At 43.3% G+C, this 23,813-nt stretch overlaps 1 protein-coding gene across 4 annotated transcripts in view; it reads right to left on the minus strand.

The window, feature by feature from the left end:
• VWC2 (von Willebrand factor C domain containing 2) overlaps positions 1 to 23,813 on the minus strand; it is a 124,406-nt gene that overhangs the window by 56,711 nt on the left and 43,882 nt on the right. The window contains exon 3 of one of the 4 annotated variants that reach the window (XM_025206113.1): positions 20,173 to 20,301. The exons of the other annotated variants lie outside the window; for them this stretch is intronic. Coding sequence (XP_025061898.1) covers positions 20,279 to 20,301 — 23 coding nt within the window. The 3' untranslated portion in view covers positions 20,173 to 20,278. Of the gene's footprint in view, positions 1 to 20,172; positions 20,302 to 23,813 lie in introns of those variants that run through there. 4 annotated transcript variants of the gene reach the window in all.

Here is a 23,813-nt window from a genome sequence, read left to right on the forward strand (position 1 = left end):
TTGAAAATGGGGACCACGTTGGCCCTTTTCCAGTCCTCCGGGACTTTGCCCATGCGCCACGAGCTTTCAAATATTCCCACCAGTGGCTCTGCAATGATGTCGGCCAGTGCCTTCAGTACCCTCGGATGGAGCTCATCTGGGCCTGCCGACTTAAAGGCATCCAGTTCTTCCAAGTGACTCTGCACCATCTCAGGGTCTATGCATGGTAGTCTGGTGCCTTGCTGCTGCCTCTCTACAACCCCAGTGAGAGACTTGTCTTGCCCCTCTCTTAGGAACACTGAGGCAAAGAACTCGTTGAGGAGTTCAGCCTTGTCCCCCCTGTCTGTCACCAATTGCTTCTGCCCAATTAGTAGGGGTCCTATTCCTCCCTGGGCCTTCCTTTTACTCCCTATATAGCTAAAAAACAATTTCTTGTTATCCTTTACTTGGGATGCCATCCTCAGCTCCATGGTAGCTTTGGCCCATCTAACTGCCTCCCTACAAGCATGAGCAGAGGAGGTATACTCCTCTTTGGTGATCTCTCCCTGTTTCCACTTTTTATGTGCCCCCCTGGCACACTGGTTCTGCTATTGTTGTAGCAGAACTGCTCCCAAGGTGCTGCTGGATGCATCGGTCTGCAAGATAAAAGGTGCTGAAAAATCAGGGGTGTGTACCACTACATCTTTACATATTGCCTCCTTTAAGCTCTCAAAACTTTTAGACATTTCTGGAGTCTGTTGGGGGCCTTTGTGGCTATTCTTCTTGGGGCATCTGCTAGGGATGCATCTGCAAAGTGTGGTATGAACCTCCAATAATAGTTGATGAGCCCTAGGAATGATCGTAGTTGTCGCCAGTTACATGGCTGTTGGAAGCAATGTATCGCCTCAACCTTGTCCTTCAGGGGCCTGATCATCCCTTGACCCACACAAAATCCCAAATATTTGATTTTGTGACCTGCCATTTTGCATTTCTTGGGATTAGCTGTCATCCTGGCTGCTCTCAGCTCTCCTAGGATGGCTTTCAGCACGTGGGGGTGTTGTGTCCACTCTGTAGTGAAGATGACTACGTAGTCAATGTAGGTGGCTGCATAAGCCACATGTGGGGCCAATAGGGAGTCCATCAGCCTTTGGAAAATGGTTGCAGTCTCATTTAGTTCAAATGGCATTCATTGGAATTCTAATGAGCCCTAAGGTGTTCCAAAGGCTGTTTTAGCACAATCTGAGGGCTTCAAAGGGATTTGCCAGTATCCCTTGGCTTCGTCTATGGTGGATATAAATCTCGCCTCCCCTATTTTCTCCTGGAGGTGGGACATATGGGGGATGGGGAAAGCATCGAAGGTCGCCAACGCATTCAATTTTTGATAGTTGATGCACAAGCAAAGCGACTCGGGTTTGGCAACAGACACTATGGGGCTGCGCCAGGGGCTCTGTGATGGACGGATGATGCCCTGCTTCTGCATCTTATCCATCTCTTGCTGGACCTCTTCTTGTAGCTGTTGGGGTATGAGTCGCCACCCTTTTCTGACCAGTGTGCCTTGTGGGGTTCTAATCTCGTGCTCCACTCCTCTAGCCTGTCCAGGACTTGCACCCTGGATACCTCACTGGTCCTTAATTCCAGAGAAGGGGGCCCTAATTCCCCATCCTCTTCGTAATGCTGTGCTATCCACCCTTGTGGTGTCTTCCACTTCTTGAGTAGGCTGATGTGGTAGATTTGGCACTCCCACAAGTGTCCAGTTTTAAAGGCCTCATAGTCCACGGGCCCCACTTGTCTGATCACTTTGAACGGTCCTTGCCACGTTGCAAGCTGTTTGCTCGTAGATGTAGGAAGCAGAACCAGCACCATATCCCCAGGTAGAAATACTCTTGGCTTTGTCCCCTGATCTTACTGGGCTTTCTGCCACCCTTATGACACTCTCAGATTCTGGTTTGTGATCTTTTGTGCTCTATGCAGGTGTTCCTGAAGCTCCTCCCAATAGCCTTTGACTTTGGGCCTGGGTCCCACCGGTTTCTCCCATTCTTCCCTGACCATATTTAACAGCCCCTGTCAGTTGTGTCCATATACGAGCTGGAAGGGTGAGTATTGAGTCAACTCCTGGGGGGCATCATGTAGCGCAAGCAACAGTGGTGTTAGCACCGTGTCCCGTTTGTGTGGGTCCTCCTGTGCACACCTCCAGAGCATTCTCTTGATTGTTCCATTAAACCTCTCCACTAGCCTGTTGGACTTGGGGTGGTATATGGATGTCTTCAAATGGGTAATGCCTCAGGTGTTGCACAGAGCCTTCATTACCCCCAACATAAAATTGGTTCCTTGGTCAGTGAGTATCTCATGAGGTATCCCTACTTGGGTGATCCATTTTAATAACTCCCCTGCCACCCAGGTTGCTGTGATCGACCTGAGCGGTATCACTTCTGGGAATCATGTGGCATAGTCCACCAGGACTAGTACGTATTGGTGTCCCGCGTGAGACCTCAGCAGGGTTCCCACAATATTTAATGCGACCCATGAGAAGGGTGTCTCAATTACTGTCATAGGCTATAAAGGGGATCTTCGGTGGCCTCCGCTCTTGAGCTCTTTGGCACTCAGGACATGCGGCACCCCATCGTTCTACATCCTCTTGCAAATGGGGCCAGAAGAAATTGCAGATAATCCGTGCCCTCGTCTTGCTGCACCCCAGACGACCTCCCAATGGGGTGTCATGTACCAACCACCAGATTTGCTGGGAGAACAGGCTTGGTACCACCAATTGGCGTCTCTCAGCCCCAGTTTCTTGCCCCCGCTGAACCCGATATAGAAGACCCCCTTTACCTCGTAGTGGGCTGTTCTCATCCATGTCCCTTCTCCTGGGTCATCGTCCACCAATCATTGCAGTTCTGGGTCTTTCTGCTGGGCCTGTCGAAACTGAGCCGTGCTACCCACCTGATCCAGGTTTATGCATGTCTACTCGTCTCCTCCCTGATGGGGATTCACTTCCCCTGCCCAGCCTTCACCTCTCCGCAGGTGTTTCCTCTCTTCCTTTGTCGCTTTCACCAGCTCCAGCACCATGTAGATTGGGTCCCATTCATGGCCTATGATCATCTCGCAGGCCAATGCTGGGGCCAACCTGACCCTCAGCTTTCCTTGAAACTCCATCACCCTAGAAGACAGAAAGCAGCTCTCAAAGTGCATTTCCCTACCCATGATACGTGTCATAATGAGGGGTCTGGCCTTCTTCATGCTGGCCTTTGATGCCAGGTCTGTGTGGAGCAGCGATTGTGAGCACCCAGTGTCTAAGGTCACCCGCACTGCTTGGTCACCAATCCACGCCATCACCACTGGATGTTCCCATCCCCCCTCCTGCAACGCCAACCCGATACTGCAGTCCGTGGATTCACCTTGCTTTGCTTCCCTGGGCTTGTCCCTGGGACACAGGACTGGTGCCACCCCATGGCTCAAATCACTCGGGCCAAGTCCATACTCCCTGGAGAACGACCGAGCTTGCCATGCGGTAGCAAACCATGCCTCTTGTTGTCTCCTTCTGGGGCCCCATCTTCTTCTCCTCCTCCCATACAGGGTTCATTGCAAGGGAGCGTAATCCCCGACCACAGCCATGCTCATTGTCCGAGATGAAGAATGCCTCTGCTTGGCAGAGTGCTTTCTCACAACTCTGTGACTGGTGTCGTTTCACCCATGTCTGCGTCTCGTCTTTTAGGTGTCATAGGAACTGCTCCAGTAGGACTTGATCTATCACTCCCTCCCAATTGAACCAGTTCCCTGGGAGCCATTTGTTCAGAGCGTCCCTCAGGTATGACAGGAGGCTATGAGGCCTCTTGGCGTCTTTTGCCTTTCGGGCCCGGAAGGCTTTTCTGTAGCTCTTGAGCAATATTTCTAGCCTGTACAGCATGGCCACCTTTACAGTTCCATAATTGCGGGCCTCCTTTCTCAACAACGCCCAATATGCTGCCTGGTCTTTATTGACGACTAGGGCACGTAATTGGTGGGCCCACTGCAAGTGATCCAGCCAGGCCTGCACGGCCATTCACTCAAATGCCTCTATATAGTCATCCGGGTCATCGTCTCTAGTCACCTGGGGCATCTTAAAAAAGGACGCATTCTACTGCATCCATTCCAGTTGATGCGCCCCTTGTCTTTGCTACATCTCCAGCACTTCTCCTATTGCTTGGATAACCTGGGTTAGGAGCTCTGTGTGGGCCATGGCTGTCGGCTGCATGACTGCCTCTGCTGGGTCAGGATCACTGATCCTCTAATGACGCTTCCCAGCCAGTGCACTACTCCGGCGCCCTCAGTTGGTGCTGTGGGTATCTTCCCAACTTTCCTGCCATGACTTGATGGAACTGTAACTAAAGGAGGGGTTCAGTGGTGTTCTTGTCCCTGGCCCAGAGATGGAGGTACTCACAGACTCATTGTAGTTGGTCCTGGGCTCCGCCTCCCCTACACCCCATCCACTCGCCAACTGTCAGCGTTGTTGAGCTGCTGTGCCAGCTCCTGACCATGGCTTCCTGTATCCAGCTGATGAATCCCTAACTCCTCGGCCTCCGCTTGAAGTGCAGGCTTGCGGCCATAGTCTGCCCTTTGCTCCTGCTCCTTATCCTGGCTCCACCCCTGCGCTGGGCCTGTGTCTGAGGGTCCCACCGCAGGTGCAGGGTTGAATATGCCTGGCCTATGCTCTGGGGGTGGTGGCCGACCCTGAGCCCCTTTCTGTAGAGCTTGGGGTTGGGAGGCCTCACCTGGCTCCCAACTGCTGCCCCATCCTGTTCTCAACAGGGCAGGGTCATGTGGGGGTTCAGTTTGTCGGAGTCCTTGGTAAGCGTGGCATCTCACCTCCTTCCTTCCCCTCCCTACCCAGCTTCCGCTAGGGTTTTTAAATCTTCTGTGGTGGTGGTCACAGCTGACGTCATCAGCTAGCTGCTGCCCAGCTTGATTGACAGCCACTTGAAAAGCCGGTGCAGCACTGGCTTGTACGGCTCCTTCTCCATCCTGGTCTGCCTCCTGGGTAAGTTTTCTGTGGTGCTGGGGTCTCTGGGCCTCTTCTGGGAGTGTCAGGGTAATTTCTATATATAATCTAACATAATTACATTATCTGATGTTTAATTTATGCTTATGCTATTTATTGAATATAATTAATTTTATTTATTCAAAATTAAATTTATAGCAGCTTATTTGATGCTTCTTTAGGTTGATCTACATAATTTGTCTTTCCAAATTCAAGAAACTAAATTCCTTATACTGCACTAAAAAGTTTTATATATTTATATCCATATTAATTTACAAACTTATTGAATATCAGTATACTTGCTTATGCACATATACTATAGTACACACCAGATATTTAATTTGATGCTTGTATTTCAAAGAATGCAGTGTATCCTATGGATAATACGCAATATACCCTTAGCAATTTGATGTAATGTATAACCAGTACAACATCCAGAGGAACTGGCACGTGCTAATCTTATACACCATTATTTCACCTAAACTCTTTTACTGCTAAGAACACTAATGTCAGTCTCTAAACCTTATACTTAAAGTGGTTATGGTTGAGACCCTAAATTTCTCTTAGTAAAGAGGAAGAATTAATTTAGAGAATAATGTAACTTAAAAAACTAGGTTGTCAGTATATCAGGGCAGGAAATAGATTTTACAGGTTTTTAAACTAAAGAATAAAGGCCAACTAATAGAAGACTCAGTAACCACCATTATCAGTGTAGTGCGAAATTAAGTACCAATACCTTTACATGTGGGTTGTATGGATGGAGACAAAAGAAGTGAACCCAGCTACTAAAAAAGAAAAATCATTGTTCTTTAACTGGTCAATGTTTAGAACAGTAATATCAATAAATCATTGCTTATATGGCTGGGGACCAATTGTGGTATGCACTACCACAAATAACTTCCTGTCTAACCAGGGACAAAGAGAAAAGGAGTTTATTATGCCTCTCTTTAAAGGTGGAGGAACTGAAACAGTCTGTAACATTCTCAAGGTCATAAGGCAGTTTGGGGCAAAGCTGGAAATTGAATAAACATGCTTAACATCTAGTATGGCAAGGAGCCAGATCCTCAGCTGATGTGTATATAAATGATCTATTTCATCATATTGGCTCCACCAGCTTCAGCAAGCTAATGCCAACAGATTTATATTAATTTATAACAGCTGAGAAGCTAGCGCAACATTATTTTGAGATCTATAACCACACTGCTATATCCAGTACATACAGTACAGAAGATTTCTTTTAGCTTTTTACAGGTAGGTAACGTGTTACCAGTTGTAGCAGAAATCCCTATTATAATAGGAAATTTCTGCCTAAAACAACCCTCCTGCTAAATGGCATCATCACTGGGAGATATAAGCATGCTGGGTGTGGATGCATCTTTTATTAGACCAACTAGATAGCTGCAAAAAAATCTTTATTTGCAACCTTTCAGGCGCACACACCCTTCCTCAGGCATAGGAGAGTGCAAAGATTGCAAAATTTCTCCCAGGTCAAAATGAAAATCCATATTTCACAGGAGATCTGAAAGGTGGTGTAAGATCTCCTGATTGGAAAAGCTCATTTTATGCAAAATAGGCTCAGGTAAAAGTTGGAGCAGTCTATTTACCTCAGAGTTGTCTGATGGCAAGCAGGATGCTGAATTATGCTTCTTTCTTGTTATGGTATTTCATATTTCACAGGAGGATGGGTGATGGAAGGCTCCCCTGGCCAAGAAATTGTTTTTGTGTTCTGACTGCTCTGTGAGCATGCAAATGTACAATCTTTGCACTCTCCTATGCCTGAGGAAGGGCACATGTGCCCAAAAGCTTGCAAATAAGGAAATGTTTTTGCAACTATCTAGCTGGTCTAATAAAAGATATTACCTCCCCAAGAGTTCTGATTACTTTTGCCTGCAGACCAACATGGCTACAACCTGTACTCCTGAAACATGGAAGATATCAAAATTAGCTATTTTAAAATGAAAACTTCATAATTTTATAACAAGGAAGCAAAATTCAACACCTTGAGACCTGAAAGCTGACACCCTTGCTCCAGCCTTTTGTTTCAAGCCAAATTTGTATGCTCACAGAGTAGTCACAACATAAGAGAAATTTCTTGCCCAGGAGAGCCTTCCATCACCCATCCTCCTGTGAAATATGAAATATCATAAAAGAAAGAAGCATAATTCAGCATCCTGCTTGCCATCAGACAACTCTGAGGTAAATAGACTGCTCCAACTTTTACCTGAGCTTATTTTGCATAAAATTAACTTTTCCAATCAGGAGATCATACACCACCTTTCAGCGCTCCTGTGAAATATGGATTTTCATTTCAACCTGGGAGAAATTTTATAATCTTTTCACTCTCCTATGCCTGAGAAAGTGTGCCTGAAAGCTTGCAAATAAAGTTTTTTTTGTAACTATCTAGTTGGTTTAATAAAAGATATCACTTCCCCAAGGGTTCTGATTACTTACTGCTGGGTGTGGACACACCTATTGGTCTATGCTCTATGCATTTTCCTGAATGATCTCAGATGATCCTATAGAAGATAAAATGAGTGAAATCTATAAGGAGATCTTAAATAACTGCGATCAAAAGTGAAATCAACAGGATTACAGTGTTTAGGTGATTCCTGGATGGGTAACGGGATGAGATCTTTCACCTCCAGAGCACTGGTTCAAACTACTCCTGAATCAGGAGTGACCAAGTCATTCCAATGTTATACCTCTTCAGTGACTAACATGGTATAAATGTGGATTTACTTGTTTGTCACACAAACTCGCTATGACACTTAGAACTACTTTCTCTGTACAGCCAGAGTCTGATGTTCACTAGAAGTTTTGCACTGTACTGCTGGAGGAATCCAAAACACAGTGAAGTTTAACAGGTTCCAGGAAGGTATCCCAATGCAAAAGGACTCTTCTGGTAACATGGAGCCCGCAGAGCAAAGCCCGTACCTTTCCCTTCCCTGCTGGAAATGTAGCATGGAAAAGCAACTATTACCAGGTTAAGAAACATTGTAGTTGGATGCTTCTAACACTATGTTAGATTTTTAAGTTGTATTTTCAGTTTCTCTGGGTCCTTTGCCATTTCCTGCAACTACACTGCCTCCCAGCATAAGAATACTGGTGCTTAAGAGGCTTGTACTGATGTAGCCACGTTGGCCCTACAGAACTGGTGGTGAGAAACTGGTTAGGAACATGGAAGCTCAACTGTTGTAGAACAAGTATCTCCCAGTTATCCTTCTCCTCTAATTTAGTGTATTAATAAAGTCTAACCTGTTCCTGTAAGCTTGACTATGGCTTTGCTAAACCCATGAACAGCACACCCAGGTTGATTTAATTCAGAATTGCAGAATTGGACTGCATTGTACAAGCCAGAATTGTACAATCTCCCTGGGTTGCTCTTCATTCAGTTCAGTCAGGCTCTATAGAAAACTGATCTATTCTATTTCTTCAGGCATGTAAAGAACAGGTTATACTGCCACCAACTACAGTGTACTATGACTAAACCAACAGAAACCTTTAACTTGGCTCCTTTCCCTTCACAAGCCTTAATAAGCTTGTGATGAAAACCATGTGCAGTACAAAGGGGGGAAAGCTCTAATTTCACTTCTTCACTCTCGCAAAGCTTTAGCCTCTCTTCAGGAGTGCAATTAATTAGTGCCTGTTTGTATAATGCTTACAGGGCTAAGGAGAAAAGCAGCCATCAGTTCTGAACATCTTGGACTATATTTACATTTCCTTTTCACTTACTGCTAGCTCAGGAGTTAATGCAAACAGAGACAGATGCTAAATAGCTTTTGCAGCTGACTGTAAACAAAAACAGTCTTTTGACTCTGAGGTTGCTTGAAGAACTAGGGGAGAAAAAAAGTCTCACATCTGAATTGGTGACGCCTCCATCAAAGGCACTGAGCCCAAAATACAGACCGTAAACTTTGCTTTTTTAAAAAAGTTTGATGAAGCCAGAAGCGATTAAAAGCATACACAAAGGAGAAAGCTGAAAATAGATTAAGAAGTGTTCTGAGTCTAGGTATACTTTTCACTACCTTTACAAATGCACATGTACAGTCAGCAACGTCTGATTTTTCTGCATTTGCAGTTAAATGTTCTGGAGACTAGTAATATTTTTTTTCTGCATGTCTTGACTGAAGTAGAGGAACTGCACTATGAATGCATAGCAGTTAGTTATTCTTGATGCTGCTCTGAAACTAGTACTAGTGAGTCTGACAAAAAGATTAGTTTGCAAACTTTGCACAGTCAGTGTTCTCTAGGGGATCATCTCAGTACCCCACCTAATGGAGAGCTACATGCAGGATGCTGACAGATGCTTTCAATGGCTGATTGTGCAATAAACCATCACGTCTGTCAGCAGCCTGTGTGTAGCTTTCCATTAGGTGGGGTACTGAAATGATCTCCTAGAGAACACGGCATGAGGGTTCAGTTGAAGGCACTCCAAAGCAGAGCACCTTCATTAATGTCTGTCAGCACACACTGGGAGCACAGCTGGGCTGGCAAAGCCCAGCCCTGCTCTGGGCACTGCCTTCAGAATGGCAGAGAGAAAGGAGCAGAGTGAGTTCTGTCTGGGGGTTGTCCAGCCAGCACTGGATAGTGGGGCACGTGGATTTCCCCTCACTCCAGAGCAGGGTGGGGAAACCCCAGAATGGACATCCATCCTCTGCCTTCCCCCTTTCCCATCCAGAGACAGCATGGGAGCCTAGAAAGGGAGGCGGGGACAGATGCATCAGACACACATAATCTTCCCTTGGATTAGCTCCACAGCAGAACTTGATCACCCACCCTCCTGATCCAACAGCAAATGTCTGAGTCAGGAGGGTCAGCCTAACTCATGGCATTTCTGTGAAGTGCCATGAGTTAGACTGGGGATCTGCATGTTTGTCAGTACCCACAATGGAGAGAGGATTATTCCATCTTCTATTGGAAGCACAACGATGGCACAAAGGAATCTCTAGATCTTTCTCCCGTCCATACAATTAAACACAGTCTCACAAGGAATGTAGACGGAAGAAAACAGTTCAGTGGTTCCTAAAAGGGTGGCTGGGTTAAAGAGGTCCTTTAATTTCATGCAAGTTTAATTTTATTTTTAAAGAAGTAAAACATTACGTTTAACACCCCAAAAAATCAGTGACAGAATGTGAGCACCTATTTAAAAATGCCAAGTGCAGTCTAAAATAAAATACTTCTGTCAGTGAAAACCAATTCTTCTTTTACATTCCTGTCTAGGCCAGGGCTCAGTGTCTTGTGTTTCCTTAGATAAAAGTGACACAGTCATTAACACTAAAGCAGCAAAAACAATGGAGGTAATATACACTAGTGCTCTAGCAGACACCGTGTTCTAGGTGTCATTCCCAGTGCAAAGGAAATATTGAACTTTAAACACAGTTCTTCCCAGGTAAGCAGCTTCCCTCAAATCATCTATAAAATCATTATCATAAGGGAGAACTGTCAGAGTTGGCCAGTCCTAATGTAAAATGAATATTTTTACTAATAGTGAAAAACCACAGTTCACACAACTGGAAAAATCTACTGCACTATTCTACTGCACTATTATTCTTGGTTCACCTGGTTATACTGCTACTGATTTCACACATGTACAGCTGAAGAAGTCTGGGAGTGCACCAGTCTCTAAGTGTACGGTATTTTTTAAAGTGTAGTCTGGACTGCTAAACTTGCTGGGTTGGTAGCCCAAGAGGCTGAAGACCTCAATGAAACAAAAACTGCTGCCAGGAAAGGGAGATACCATTATCAAACAGATTAAATTTAAATGCCAACCAAGGAAAAAAAGTGGCTAGGAAAAGTTTTACAGAGTTTACTGAACTCTCACCCAATGGTTTCTATGGACTGTGTGTCGCAGCTTTCCATTCTGAGCCATGGCAATGAGGAGAGATTTTTAAAAAGCAGAGATACTAGGCTAAAACTTTACAGGAACAATTTTTTTTCTTTTTTCCTAGTCTAAGCAGAAAGCAGGGCAAGATGGCACCTTAGAGATTAACTTGTTTAGAAAGGCATAAGCTTCAAAAGCGATGGCCTACTTAGTCTCTAAGATATCTCTCTGTCCTACCTTGTGTCTGACTTCAGACTAAGACAAGTATCTTTACCTACCTCTTCCTAGTCTATGGAATTGTTTCTATCATTTTTCCCCTCTTGACAAGTAAACCAGGCTTGCAGGTTAAATTTTTTTTACAGCACCAAGCCAGGTGTTTACATTGGACTTAAATTGAAAGAATGCACTTCAGCTAGAATTCCTGAAACCGCATGTAAATAAACTTTACAACTGCTTATCATTGCCTAGCAGTGTTATTCCAAAAATACTGGACTCTGCTGGACCTACGATAACTGGAAATACCATACCTTTTACCAGCTGAGAGCTGCTGCCTGCCTGGGCAAACATCCAGTAGCAGAAAGAGAAAAGAGATAAAGAACAAAGGATGCTGCTTCTTCTAAACTGTTCTTTCTTTCTTTGTAGCCTTTCCTCTTAAGCTTGGTTCTTCTTCCCAGCAGGAAGCGATTCTAAACAGTAGTACCAGCACACAGCTTCAGTGATGGAAGGTTACTCTAGTTCAGGGGTGGACAATTATTTCGGCTGGTGAGTCACTTAAGTTTTCGTGAACTGTCAAGGGCCGCACACATAAAATCTTTCAGAAGATATCATCTTAAGAAAGTAGATAAAATTAAATAGTATACTGAAAAATAAAACATCTACAATAACATGTTTTAATTTTATTTCAAAATATATTTTGTCTTGATTTATGTTTTCTAAGTAATGTATATGGAGGTGATTGCATACCAGCTCAAAAGAAAGTCTTACTCTTGTATATTGTACGTGTGGGGTGGTTTTGTAGCAGAGTGGGTATGCACATGTGTGCAAGTGGCTGCCCGTGTGCTAGGTCCCGGGAGTCAGATGGGGATGGGGCAGGGGGGTGGAAGAGAGGGAGAGGAGGGGCAGGGAATGCATACAGTACTGCTCGCCCAGGTCGTGTAGTACAGGTGCAACTGTGGTCCGCCCCCACCCAGCCTGTGGCTACCCCTATGGCACTCCACATGGGGCTGAGCCCCACCCGCTCCCACCTAGGATGGTCCACACCATGCTCCCACCTGCAGCTGCCCCGTACCCCCAAGGGCAATGCCCCAGCCACGGCCAGCACACAGCTTCCTGGTGGTGCAACTCCTACTGCTGCTGCTGTAGCTGCCCAGGTACTGCTTGGCTCCCCCTGCCTCCAACAGCTCCTCCTCCTCCTGCTGCGCCACTCCAGGTAAGGGGTAAGCTACATCTGGGCAGCTTCTGCCCCAGTGTGTGCCATATTGCCAGGAGTTTGTAGTACAGACCTAGACTGGTTCTTCTTTCCCCACAGAAAGTGGCTCAGAGTAGCATACCTATTCCTAAAATGAAATGAGCTCTACCAATTTAAAGGCACCATAAAGCCATACTGTTATATACAACTAACTATATAATTGTTCTATAAACATATTGTTATAGAACTGTATCTGTGAAGCAGCCATATTAGAATCGCTATTTAGGTAATTAAAAAATTACACAACAATAGAACTACAAAAACTTTATGTAGATTTATGTAGATTATGCTTAAGCTTCTCCACACAGCCCACTTCAGAGCAAGACAAACCATCAGGTTAACCAAAGCCCCATATTTTTCACATTTGGCTTCTCTATCAAGTCTACAGAGAACAAACTGGTTCCATAAAGACTAGACAGCCATGAGATGGACATCACTTTTGGTTGCCGTTGGTCTAGCCTAGATTCACAACAGAGATGTGGAGGGTGTATATTACATTTCAAAATCATCTTAAATCATTCTCAGTCACTCAACCAAAGCTATGAGTAAAGTCAATCTGACATCCCTTAAATGGTATTTTTCAAATGCATGCTTTAACTGCTTTTGTCCTCCAGTAGTCATCAATGCCAGTAACCAAACACTAATAAATATTTACAAAAACACAATTGTGCCCATGTTCTAGGGAAAATAATTTAAAATAAAAAAAACCCATACCAGATTATGTTTTTAAGCCTCCAAAAGACTGAAAATCATTTTTATTTGTTAAAAATACCTTTAACAATGGCCTATTGCAGGATTTGAATATGATAATGGCATTTGAAGAAATTGCAGAGAAAGGAATAATTATTCCCAGGTTTCAAAATTTTAATTAACGCATCTTGTTGTAATCAAAGTAAAGTATGATTAAAGTGTGCCTGGTCAATGGAACTTCATAGCACGCTCTTGTTATTTACAGTTGCTTTTGCAGAGTTTAAAAGCTGAACTCATTAAATTTAAACTCTTAAAAGCTCTACAGGATATGTTTACTACCAAGTCTTTAAAATAATTGGGTCATTATCATTAAAGCTTCCTTAACGGACTCAAACTTGAAAGTACTTCAAATGGCTAAGAGATGATATATAAACTGAAGATATTTTTACTGTGAGGTGATCTAACCAACAGACATCAAAGGCTGAACACTTTTAACACTGATTTTTCAGCCATTCAATTCACCATTCAGTTTACTTTCAGTTTAACAGCTATTCAATTTACCTTTCTACTTTCACCCCATGCTCTCCCATTTACTTTGCATTGCATTTCACACCTGGCAAAGACTTCCACACCTGGCTTGAGGTCAGCATGTCTGCACCTTGCAAGAAAACAATTAATTTTATTCCCAGATAGTCACAAAGCTCAAAACCCCACAGAAAAGTGTTAACACATCCCTCCATGTAACTAACTTAAAGATTGTGTCCCATTTGCAAAGAAAATGAAAGATAATCCTAGGAAGCTTTCACTCCCAGGCATGCTTTGCTTATTAACTTTTCTTATGAAAATATAGCTCTGTCTGCTCCAGAATGATATACAAAATATTTCACACTGCTCTTGTCTGTTTAAAGACTGGTCTAAACTTAAATTTTCATGCAAAAGGACAGGAAGTTTATGTGCTGTGCAGTTCTCCTCTGAAATGGGTAAAGAAGAGTGTTGTCGACTCTCTTCACTTAGGGATGAAAACTGCAGCTTGGACTAGCTGACCCCTAGTGTTGAGGTGGCTCAGTGTCTTGCACCTGGTGTACAGTCACTGCAGGTAAGGCTGGTTTCTCTCCCAGAGATGCAGCAAATCTTTCTGTTTGACTTGTAAATATGGCTTGCAAATGCCTGAGCAAAATTGAAGACCAAGCCAAGAAAGGTGTTAACATCTTAGTATTAAATTCAGGGCTTGGCTTATCACAGGAGCTTACATGGTAGCTGAGAGGTGAAGATAGAAAAGTTCAGCAGATCCCTTTACAACAAAGCATTGCAAAATGCATCCTATCAACACCTGATCCACTGTCCCCGTGGAAGCACTTCACTGAGCCACATTATCTTGACCAGTCCCCCAGATGGGGCACCAGTCTTCCTTCTTATAAGCTTGCTGTTCTTCAGTTCCCCTTGGTGGTCCATAATTTTTCCTCACCACTTTCAGCTCTACCTAGTTCTTGAAATACACTACACATCCCTCTTATGCTTCAGCCAGGCACTTGTATCTCTAATTTTAGTCCTCTCCTACTTTTTCAGGCTCAGGGGCTCAATGAGGTCCATGCTATTTTGCTAGCCAGAACACAGTACAAGGAGGCACCAGGGATTCTCACAAAACTTTTGAAGAAAGAGTGGCTGGAGGAAGCAGTACAATTTTATAAAGGCGTGGGCTTGACAAAAGCAAAGCTCTGGAAGGGAAGTGGAAGACTTTAAAGCCTTTTATTAAGCTGGGCAACTTCACAAGACAGGAACTCAGGGCTTGTTTTGAGAAGCAGGGGTCTCCTTAACTGAACTGTTACAAAAGGCCTTAGCTCAGAGGCAAAGATTGTACCAACACCCAATTTTCTATCCCATCTTACATCGGTCTCTGAAAATTATATGATACCAGAACAGTAAACTTGGTTAAGAAAGAGCTAAAGCCCTGATGTTGGCTGTAGAGGAAGTCACATTCTTAAGAAACAGAAAAGCCACAGCATTGCCACAAAGGAAGATCATGCCACTAGACTAGGCACCATCAGCCTGTACACCCATCTGACTGACAAGTGTAGTTCCTATTCCCATACCTTTCCATGCTTCCTGCACACTCAGTTATGTGTTGTCTTCAAGCAAACTATAAATTATTCTGGGCAAAAGCTAGATTTCTGTACAGTACAAGAGGCTCTTTGGGGTTACCAAAATCTAAAATGCAAACATCAACTGACACAATAACTTGATGCTCTTTCTGTAGAGCTGTCATTCCTTCTTCAAGCTGGGGTGAGGGAGAGAAAAAAGGGCTAGTGTTTCTAGAAAATCTACTCTAAAACATGTGCTTTTGTCCTTTTCTTTCTTGCCCTCTACATGTGAGTTCATACTGGCTGTTTTCCTCATGCAAGAGGTCAAAACCAATTTCCCCATGTGACCCTGGAACATTATCCCTGCTTCGTTAGGTGTATACAATGATAAACTAAAAAGCACAAAAGAACCAGGCCTTCATTGTGCGAGCTAAGATTCCAAATAATTTAAATATAAAGAATATTCAGCCAGCTAAGCCTAAAATTAGACCTTCAGGTGACACACCAAATAGTTCATAATGATGGTACTGAATTCTGCTCCACCCCCTCCCCCCCCTTTTTTTTTTGCTTATCAAGATTAAAAAAAAAAGATCTCACATCAAACTTAGTTCTATTTTTCCTCTTGTGGCACTTAAAAGAAATTTAGAATAGACGTTTCGTTCCCTTGTAGACAATATACCTAAGGAAAATTCACCTCCAGTGTGCCACCTGATCTTTCCCAGAAGAATGTGAAGGCCCCCCTCTGCTGTACTGTTATCAGGTGAGGGATAAGGATACAGCACCCATACCATGGGTGCTAGAAATTGTTTTTGTATGTGTGTATATTATACTTCCAAAACAACAGGACCACAGCCCAGATTGCAGCCACTCATATCAATATTAAACAGCAAAATTGTGCCAATGTTTCTCCTAACTTTCCCTTTATGCCTATGCAATTTTTCAGGAAAGGATGTGGCATAGTAGGTAAAAATGCAGGAGCCAACTGCAGCCGAGATTCCCAGGGAAAAGGACTGGATAAGCTTGCTTTGCCAAATGCTGCAAAACATTCTGTCTGGGGCATCATTAGCTCACAGCTTATAGCACTGCATCCTGTACTTCGGCCGTGGACAGTCTAGAGCACGCCTGCCACAAGTGGCACGCAGCAGATCAGGGAGGGGACAAGCAGTCCAGTCGCAGATATGCCAGGAGGCAGAAGGAGCAGCAGATCAGACAAGGGAAGGGGACTGGGGAGGGCATAGAGCTAATTTGTGACACTTGCCAGAAAGGTTGCCTCCCACTGTTCTATTTCAAAATTCTTACTAATTGGAAACCACATGAAGTTATTTATTAATGATAATACTGTAGCACTTAGGAGCCCTACCCATAGATTAGGACTAGGTGCTCTGCAACATTCTACTGGCAAAAGTGCCTTTAGAAAAAAAAAGGCCTAACTAACTGATATCTGCCAGGCTGCACAAAATAGACTGAGGGGCCAAACACAGGTGTAGAAATCACCAGGAACCATTACTGTAACTGTATCCAGATGAACCCTAGTGGGGTTTGATACCACATCCTGCAGGTCTGTGAAGGAGAAATCCTGTAAGATTTTGGTAGTGGCAGTACGAATAAACTTGTGCTTGATAACTTGACACAACAGAAGAAGCCTATGGTGACTGCTCATAGGGATGAGCATATATTGCCCCAAACTATCCCTCCTACCCCCAACCCCGGCCTCTTCCATGACATAGAATAATAATAGTAATAATTTGAGTAGGCTGTGACCCATACTTGACCTGGCAGCCTACCAAGTCAGTGAGTCAGCAGGTTGGCTGCCTGCCTCTGGTTGACTGCTAGAGTACAAAGTTATCAAACAAAACCTAAGATACAATGTCTTTACTTCTACCTGGATTTCTTTAACCATGATTGATTTGAATTTGCATTCAAACCAGACAGGCAAGAAGGCACTGAAGGAACTAACATGTGCTTTTGTACGCATATACTTAACAGCAAGTTGGACAATAAAAAAGTAAAATTCCTGATTTGCTAACAAATCTATATCACTGTATTTTCCTTACACCTTTCAAGATCATTACAGCAAATCAGTCCAGTGGAGCAGACTGTATTAATGAGGGATGTTTTCTAAATCAGGACAAGTTGTGATGGCTACTCCTTCACTTTCTAGGTAATATGAACACCCTTAGGTTATTACAGTACCAGAAATTCCAGATTAGCTAAATTTGCTACGCAGTATCTCACCAGAGGTTGCAATATTCACAATTACACAAGATTTCAAACAAACTGTGCACTATATTATCTCATTTGCATATGATAATATGTCTTAAACATTCCTCTCCAGGGTACATACATTTTAACCTTTGCAGCTTCTTAACTGCTTACAGAAGTTTTGTGAATATAAACAGCACTGCAAAAAGCCTGAGCCTTTACCTAGGGGAAAAAAAAACCCTGCATGCAAGATAGGTGTTGATTTAGGGACTGGGTTGAAGATGTGTTTAATAATAATTCCACCCATAGCAGCCAACAGCCAAAACACAATTACAAGTAAATTCATCCAAACTGCTGTTCTAACTCAATCAAAGGATTGATTTCTGCAAGCAACTGAGGGGGAAGAGAAGGGCAGCACTAGTCCCTCACTAAGAAGTCAGAATAGAAGGTGAAATCTTGTCAAGGAGTGCTTGTCAAGCAGCACCTACACAAACAGGAACTAAAATTATTATTAAAGTAGTCATGGGCTAGAGTCTAAAGAAATGACAACTGGCCAAAAGGAGATCCGGAGACTGGCACTAGAAGACAAAGAAAAAGAGAGAGGAAAGGGGAAAACCACCACACTTTTACTGGAAGTGGTTATTATAGGATCTAAATTTTAGGCTAAATTTAAGTGAATAACATTTCTTTAGAAGGAAAATAGGACTGCAAAATTGGTTTCCCACACTAGAAAAACCACATCAACGTTATCATAGAATCATAGAAAATTAGGATTGGAACCTCAAGAGATAATCAGTCCAACCCTTTGCTCAAAGCAGGACCATCCCCAACTAAATCATTCTAGTCAGGACTTTGTCGAGCCAGGCCTTAAAAACCTCCAACCTGTCTAGGTAACTTGTTCCATTGCTTCACCACCCTCCTAGTGAGAAAGTTTTTCCCTAATATCCAACCTAAACCTTCCTTGCTGGGATGGGCACTATATTTTCCCTTTTCTAATCATCCAGGACCTCCCCCATCGTCATGAGTTTTCAAAGATAATGGCCAGTGGCTCTGCAATCACATCAGCCAGCTCCTTCAACACCATTGGATTCATTGCATCTGGCTTCATGGACTTGTATATATTCAGCTTTTCTAAATAGTTCCTAACCTGTTCTTTCACTACTGAGGGCTGATCATCTTCTTCTGAAACTTTGTTGCGTGGTGCAGTAGTCTGGGATCTGACCTTACCTGTGAAGACTGAGGTAAAAAGGCACTGAGTACTTCAGCCTTTTCTTCATGATCTGTCACTATTCAGAAAGGGAGCCACACTTTCCTTGACCTTCCTCCTGTTGCTAACATACTTTGATTCATAGATGTTAGAGGCTGGAAGGGACCTCATGAGATCATCAGGTCCAGCCCACTTGCGTTTGGGCGAGAAAGATTGCTGGGGTTAGATGACCCCAGCAAGGTGTGTCTACAGATGTTTTTGAAGATTTCCAAAGTAGGTGATTGTACCACCTCTGGAGGGAGCTTATTCCACAGTCTGAACACCCTGACTGTGAAGAAGTTTTTCCTTGTGTCCTAAAAAGGAAAAGCAATCTTCTAACAATTTATGACCGATATTCCTCATCTTCCCCTGGGGTGCCTTGGTGAATAGACGCTCCCTTAGGCCCTGATGTACACCAAGTTCCCTCTAAATTTTTTCTTCTCCAGGCTGAACAGTTCCATGTCTTTCAGCCGCTCCTCATATGACCTGCTCTCCAGACCTCTAATCATATGCACAGCCCTCCTTTGGACTCTCCCAAGTTTTCCCACATTCTTCTTGAAGTGCGGTGCCCAGAACTGGATGCGGTACTCCAGTTGCGGCTTCACCAAAGCCAAGTAGAGAAGGAGGATGACATCTTGTGTCTTGCTTGATATGCATCAGTAGATGCATGCCAATGTCTTGTTGCCACTCTGGCATGCTGGCAACAGCATCGCATTGGTGGCTCATGTTCGTTCTGTGGTCTATTACGAACCCCAGGTCTCTTTCAGTTGTGGTAATAGCAAGTTTAGCACCACCAAGCCTGTAAGTGTGTTGCAGATTATTTCTCCCCAGATGGAGCACTTCACATTTCTCAGTATTAAATGTTATCAGGTTTTGATCCGCCCACCTTGCAAGCCTGTATCCACAGACTATCCTCTGTTGAAAAGCACTGTTCCGAGTACTGAATCCTGAGGGACGCCACTGGTCATCATGTGCCATGTCGACTCAGGTCCATCTATTAATACTCCCTGGGTCCTGCCTCAGAGCCAGTTTCCTAGCCAGCAGACCGTTAAGTTGCCAACACTGCAGTCCCTCAATTTTACCATGAGGACGTCATGGGAGACCAAGTTAAAGACCTTTTTGAAATCCAAGTATATGACATCAAACTCATCTCCCTTATCCAGGTGGTGTGCTACCTGATCATAGAAGGAAATGTGATTGATCAGGCATGACCTGCTTGCAACAAAGCCATGTTGGCTATCTTTAGCCATGTTGCCATCCACTTCTACATTCCCCACCAATTCTTCCCTGCTTGTGAGCAGCAGGTCAAAAAGAGCATGGCCCCTAGTAGGTCTCTCTAATATTGCACCAGGAAGTTGTCTCCAATGCTCTCCAAAAACTTCCTGGATTGCCTGTGCACTGCTGTATTGCCCTCCCAGCAGATGTCAGGGTGACTGAAGTCCCCCATGAGAACCAGGACCTGTGATCTGGAAACTTCTACAAGTTTTCTGAAGAAAGCCTCATCTACCTCATTTTCCTGGTCTCGTGGTCTATAGCAGACACCCACCACAACATCACCCTTGTTGCTCTTCCCTCTAACCTTAACCCAAAGACTTCCAACAGGCCTATCTCCAGTTTCATACTGGAGCTCTGAACAATCATACCGCTCTTTTAAAAACAGCTTTGATAGGGACAAAACAATTGGGCTCTTTAACATAAGCTTCCCTAAAAACAACAAACAGCAAGGACATGATTATCTTGTTTGTGATGAGATGAACCAATGCTGCTGCTCCATGAGATTCACCTTCACACAGGATACCTGCCCTCAACACAGGCAGTGCATCATTACTGAAACATATATAAAAGTATATCATAAAAAAATTGAATTCAACAGTAAAACTACAGGATATTTTACTTCACAGCTTGTGCTGCATCTGAAGATTTTTTTCCCCCACAACTAAAATTTTTTTCATGTGAAAGGGGCTGGAGACTTGACAAGTCTTGGAGGCCAGAGCTGTCCATTTACACACAAAGCTGGTATAACACTACTCTCCTGTCAGCATGCCCCATTCCTGACCCACTGATAAGGGTAAGCTCATTCAATCTTCCTCTCTCTGTTAAGACTTCCAAATAGTGCCAAGTATAGTGATAGTCTGTTATAAGCTAAGAGTAATAGCCAATTAAAACACCTATGAATATTCAGCTAATCAGACAGTTCAATTTTCTGAATATACCAATGCCTCAGCTTGGTCTACTGATTAGAGCCAGCACTGTCAACATTTTAAATAAGTCTCCTCAAATATTCTGCATCACAATCAAGCGATTTTCTCTTGGGGAAAACACTTACACTTCTTGTGAAAAATTTTTTCTTTCACTCTCCATTACTTTAGGGAGGCACCTCAAGTTGGTTGCAATTGGTCCTCAGAGAAGCAACACAGGTGGTATACAGCAAGTGGGGCGGGGGCTACTCAGGCAGGGAATAGTTCTCCCTTGGTTCTTGAGGTACATGATGCTCAGGTCCTTTCCGACCCTATCAACTATGAAACTATTTAGTAATGATATTTAACTGGTCAGCAATATATTCTGGTCGCACAGTCATTGGCTGGAATGAATAAAATGGTAGTTTTGGAGTGCTGAAGTTGATGACACCCACATTGTGAATATTGCTCTGTCCATCAACTGTTTGGCAACTGTTCCAAAAAGCAACCCAAATATTTTCAGGTGTGTCCACCCCCCACATCCCACCATACTACATGGAGGAAGAGGAGGGGCCCATCTTCCCCAAAGCAAGTGTAGTATACACATAGCAGTAGGCCTAGGCACATGTGACCTGTGCCAATTCAAGGGCACCCCCACTAAAAGTCTCAGTGCTTTTAACTGGAGCTGCTTGCAGCTGAGGAGAAAGGCCAACAGGAGACATTAACGCCAGCACCAGAGTTGCTCCTCCAGCAGCACAAAGTAGCTCCCTCAGCTTTATGTGGCCCTAGGCAGAGAGGGACCCAGAAGCTACAGAAACACAGAAGAAAGGCAGAGGATGCATGTCCCTTAAAGCAGGGAAGGTAGGGATTATATAGCCATGTGTATGGTAAGGGGTCTGCATGTGTATGAGCACAGTAGGTGAAGGGAGTGCATGTGTGCACATCCTGACACTTGCAAAATTGTGGGTACAAAGCCCTCATTCAGATCAGTCGACATAATTTGACTAGTCAGCTGGTCAGCCTACCAAGCCTAGACAAAATGGAAAAACATGCTTTACTGTTTGCCCTGCTCCAGCTTATAGACAATTGCCAGCTAGGTAAATGGCTGGTTTGTTTTCATGAACTCAAACAGAATTCTTTAGAGTGAGCAAAAACTGTTTCAATATGAGCAAACTTATGCCAAGCAGGATCCAATACAGACTGCAACCAAGTCCCCGAATTCTACTTATCCTGCTCATGCCTGTCTTTGGGTATCTCCTATCATATGAAATACAATGTCAGCATGCTATTTTGCATCCTTCTATACAATAAAATACAAAGCAAAAAGAAAAAGAATTCAACCAAAACAAACAAACAAAAATTGTTTGCATTCTTTTTTTCCTTCTTTTGCCTCATCCTTGGTTTTTTTCTTCTTCCCTTTATGGTTACCTAAAAATTTCAAGCTTTTCCAACATTACTTTTCCCTTTATCTGTTTTTTTCACAATTCTACCACCTGAGTCTCTGCCTGCCTTCGCCTCCCCCACCAATTCATTCCCATTCCTTTTTTGCTTCTCTCTGTTCTTCCCTCTACTCATTTGCTACATTCTCCATCTTCTTTTCACCTAAAAAAAAATAGGATTTGAACTAAGATCTCAGTAAAATTATAGGCTAACAAAGAAGCTTACTTTACTTGTACTGGTGCACTACATAGGTACTTGTGTGAAATATTACTAGAGAAAGCAACAATTTACCTGTATGCATTGAATGAAGCTGCAGAAGAGCTAGGTTACATGCCCCAAACACCTATGTGTATACAAACATATAGATACAGCTGCCAGTCTGAATCTCTACAAGAATATCACTTTAGGAATTTCTGCCATTTTTTCAGACAGGAAAAAACACAGTCTTCCTTAGGTTAGTCTCTGCCCTCTTCCTCTGTTTGTTATAATATTTCAACACCTATAAAATCTCAGGGCTCCTGTACAGGTGTGCAGAGACGATGTGCTGGAAAGACTTCTGCGTCACATGCATCAGCTTCACCATGAGTCTCCGCAATGAAAAAAATGGCAGTGGGGCACTTTGAAATAAAACATGTTCAATGAGCTTTACTTCAAAGCACCCTGCTGCCATTTTTTCAGTGTGGAAATGTTCTGGGATGCTGATACAAGTGACTCACAGGCACTTTTAATTGTCATGGCTTGCTAATTAAAGTGCCTGGTGTTGCATCCCACAGCACATGTAAAAAGGCAGAGGCCTTGGTGTTTAAATGGAATAGAGTGAAGTTTAACTTATCATTTAACATGAATTTGTGGAGTACCCTTGTTGAAAGCTATTGCTTTTATTGGTTGAAAAATGAACAGCAACTGATTCAAGCTGCAGACCTGAATAGCAGTAGCTCTCTCTCAATCTTGCCAGGAGCCTCAAAGCTTCTAGAAAAAACAAATATACACCATGTACCCCTTTATGGTTAAACAAAGAAAATTGGATTTTTATCAGTTTGACTGTCACCTTTTGCATAGCAATTCATTGTCAAGAGCCACTGATGAAAGAGCTTAGCTACGGATAAAGGACATGTGGCTTCAACTGAATTTATAGATTTATCCAAAACAGTTTATAGCGTGAATCAAATGTACTCTTCAAAGCTCTCTGAAAGAAGGATTAGGCAGAAAAAAAAATGGATGTCTTATATCCAGGCAACCCCTGCTTCACACTCTTAATTGGTTCCCCAAAAAAACAAGCATTAAGCAAAACAGTGTTAAGTGAATGAAACTTTCTGATGAGCCAACATGGCGACCGTAAGCATTACAACAAAACTCACTGAGTGCTAAGCGAAACTTGGGTATCAATGTAAAATGTGCATTATAGTGGAATAGCTCTCAGCGAAACAGCGTTAAGCAGGGGTTGTCTGTATATGTATGTATGTAAATACGTACGTATCTATGTATGTATATCTACATTATTGCATATGATTGAACAGCTTCAGTTAATAAAGTCACTCTCTCACAGTATTTTAGTTTCTCACTGAGTCCCAAAGGAAGAATTAAAAAATCCTTCTTGTTTTTATCACACATTAATATTGGCTGGGATTTTCAAAGGATGGCTGGATGGCTTGGTGGTTTAGGTGCTAGCCTGAAATTCCTAAAATACAGGCTTAATTCCTGGTTCTGTTATAGACTTTGTCT

Source organism: Alligator sinensis, unplaced genomic scaffold (genome assembly GCF_000455745.1).
Source record: "Alligator sinensis unplaced genomic scaffold, ASM45574v1 scaffold796_1, whole genome shotgun sequence".
NCBI lineage: Eukaryota > Metazoa > Chordata > Crocodylia > Alligatoridae > Alligator > Alligator sinensis.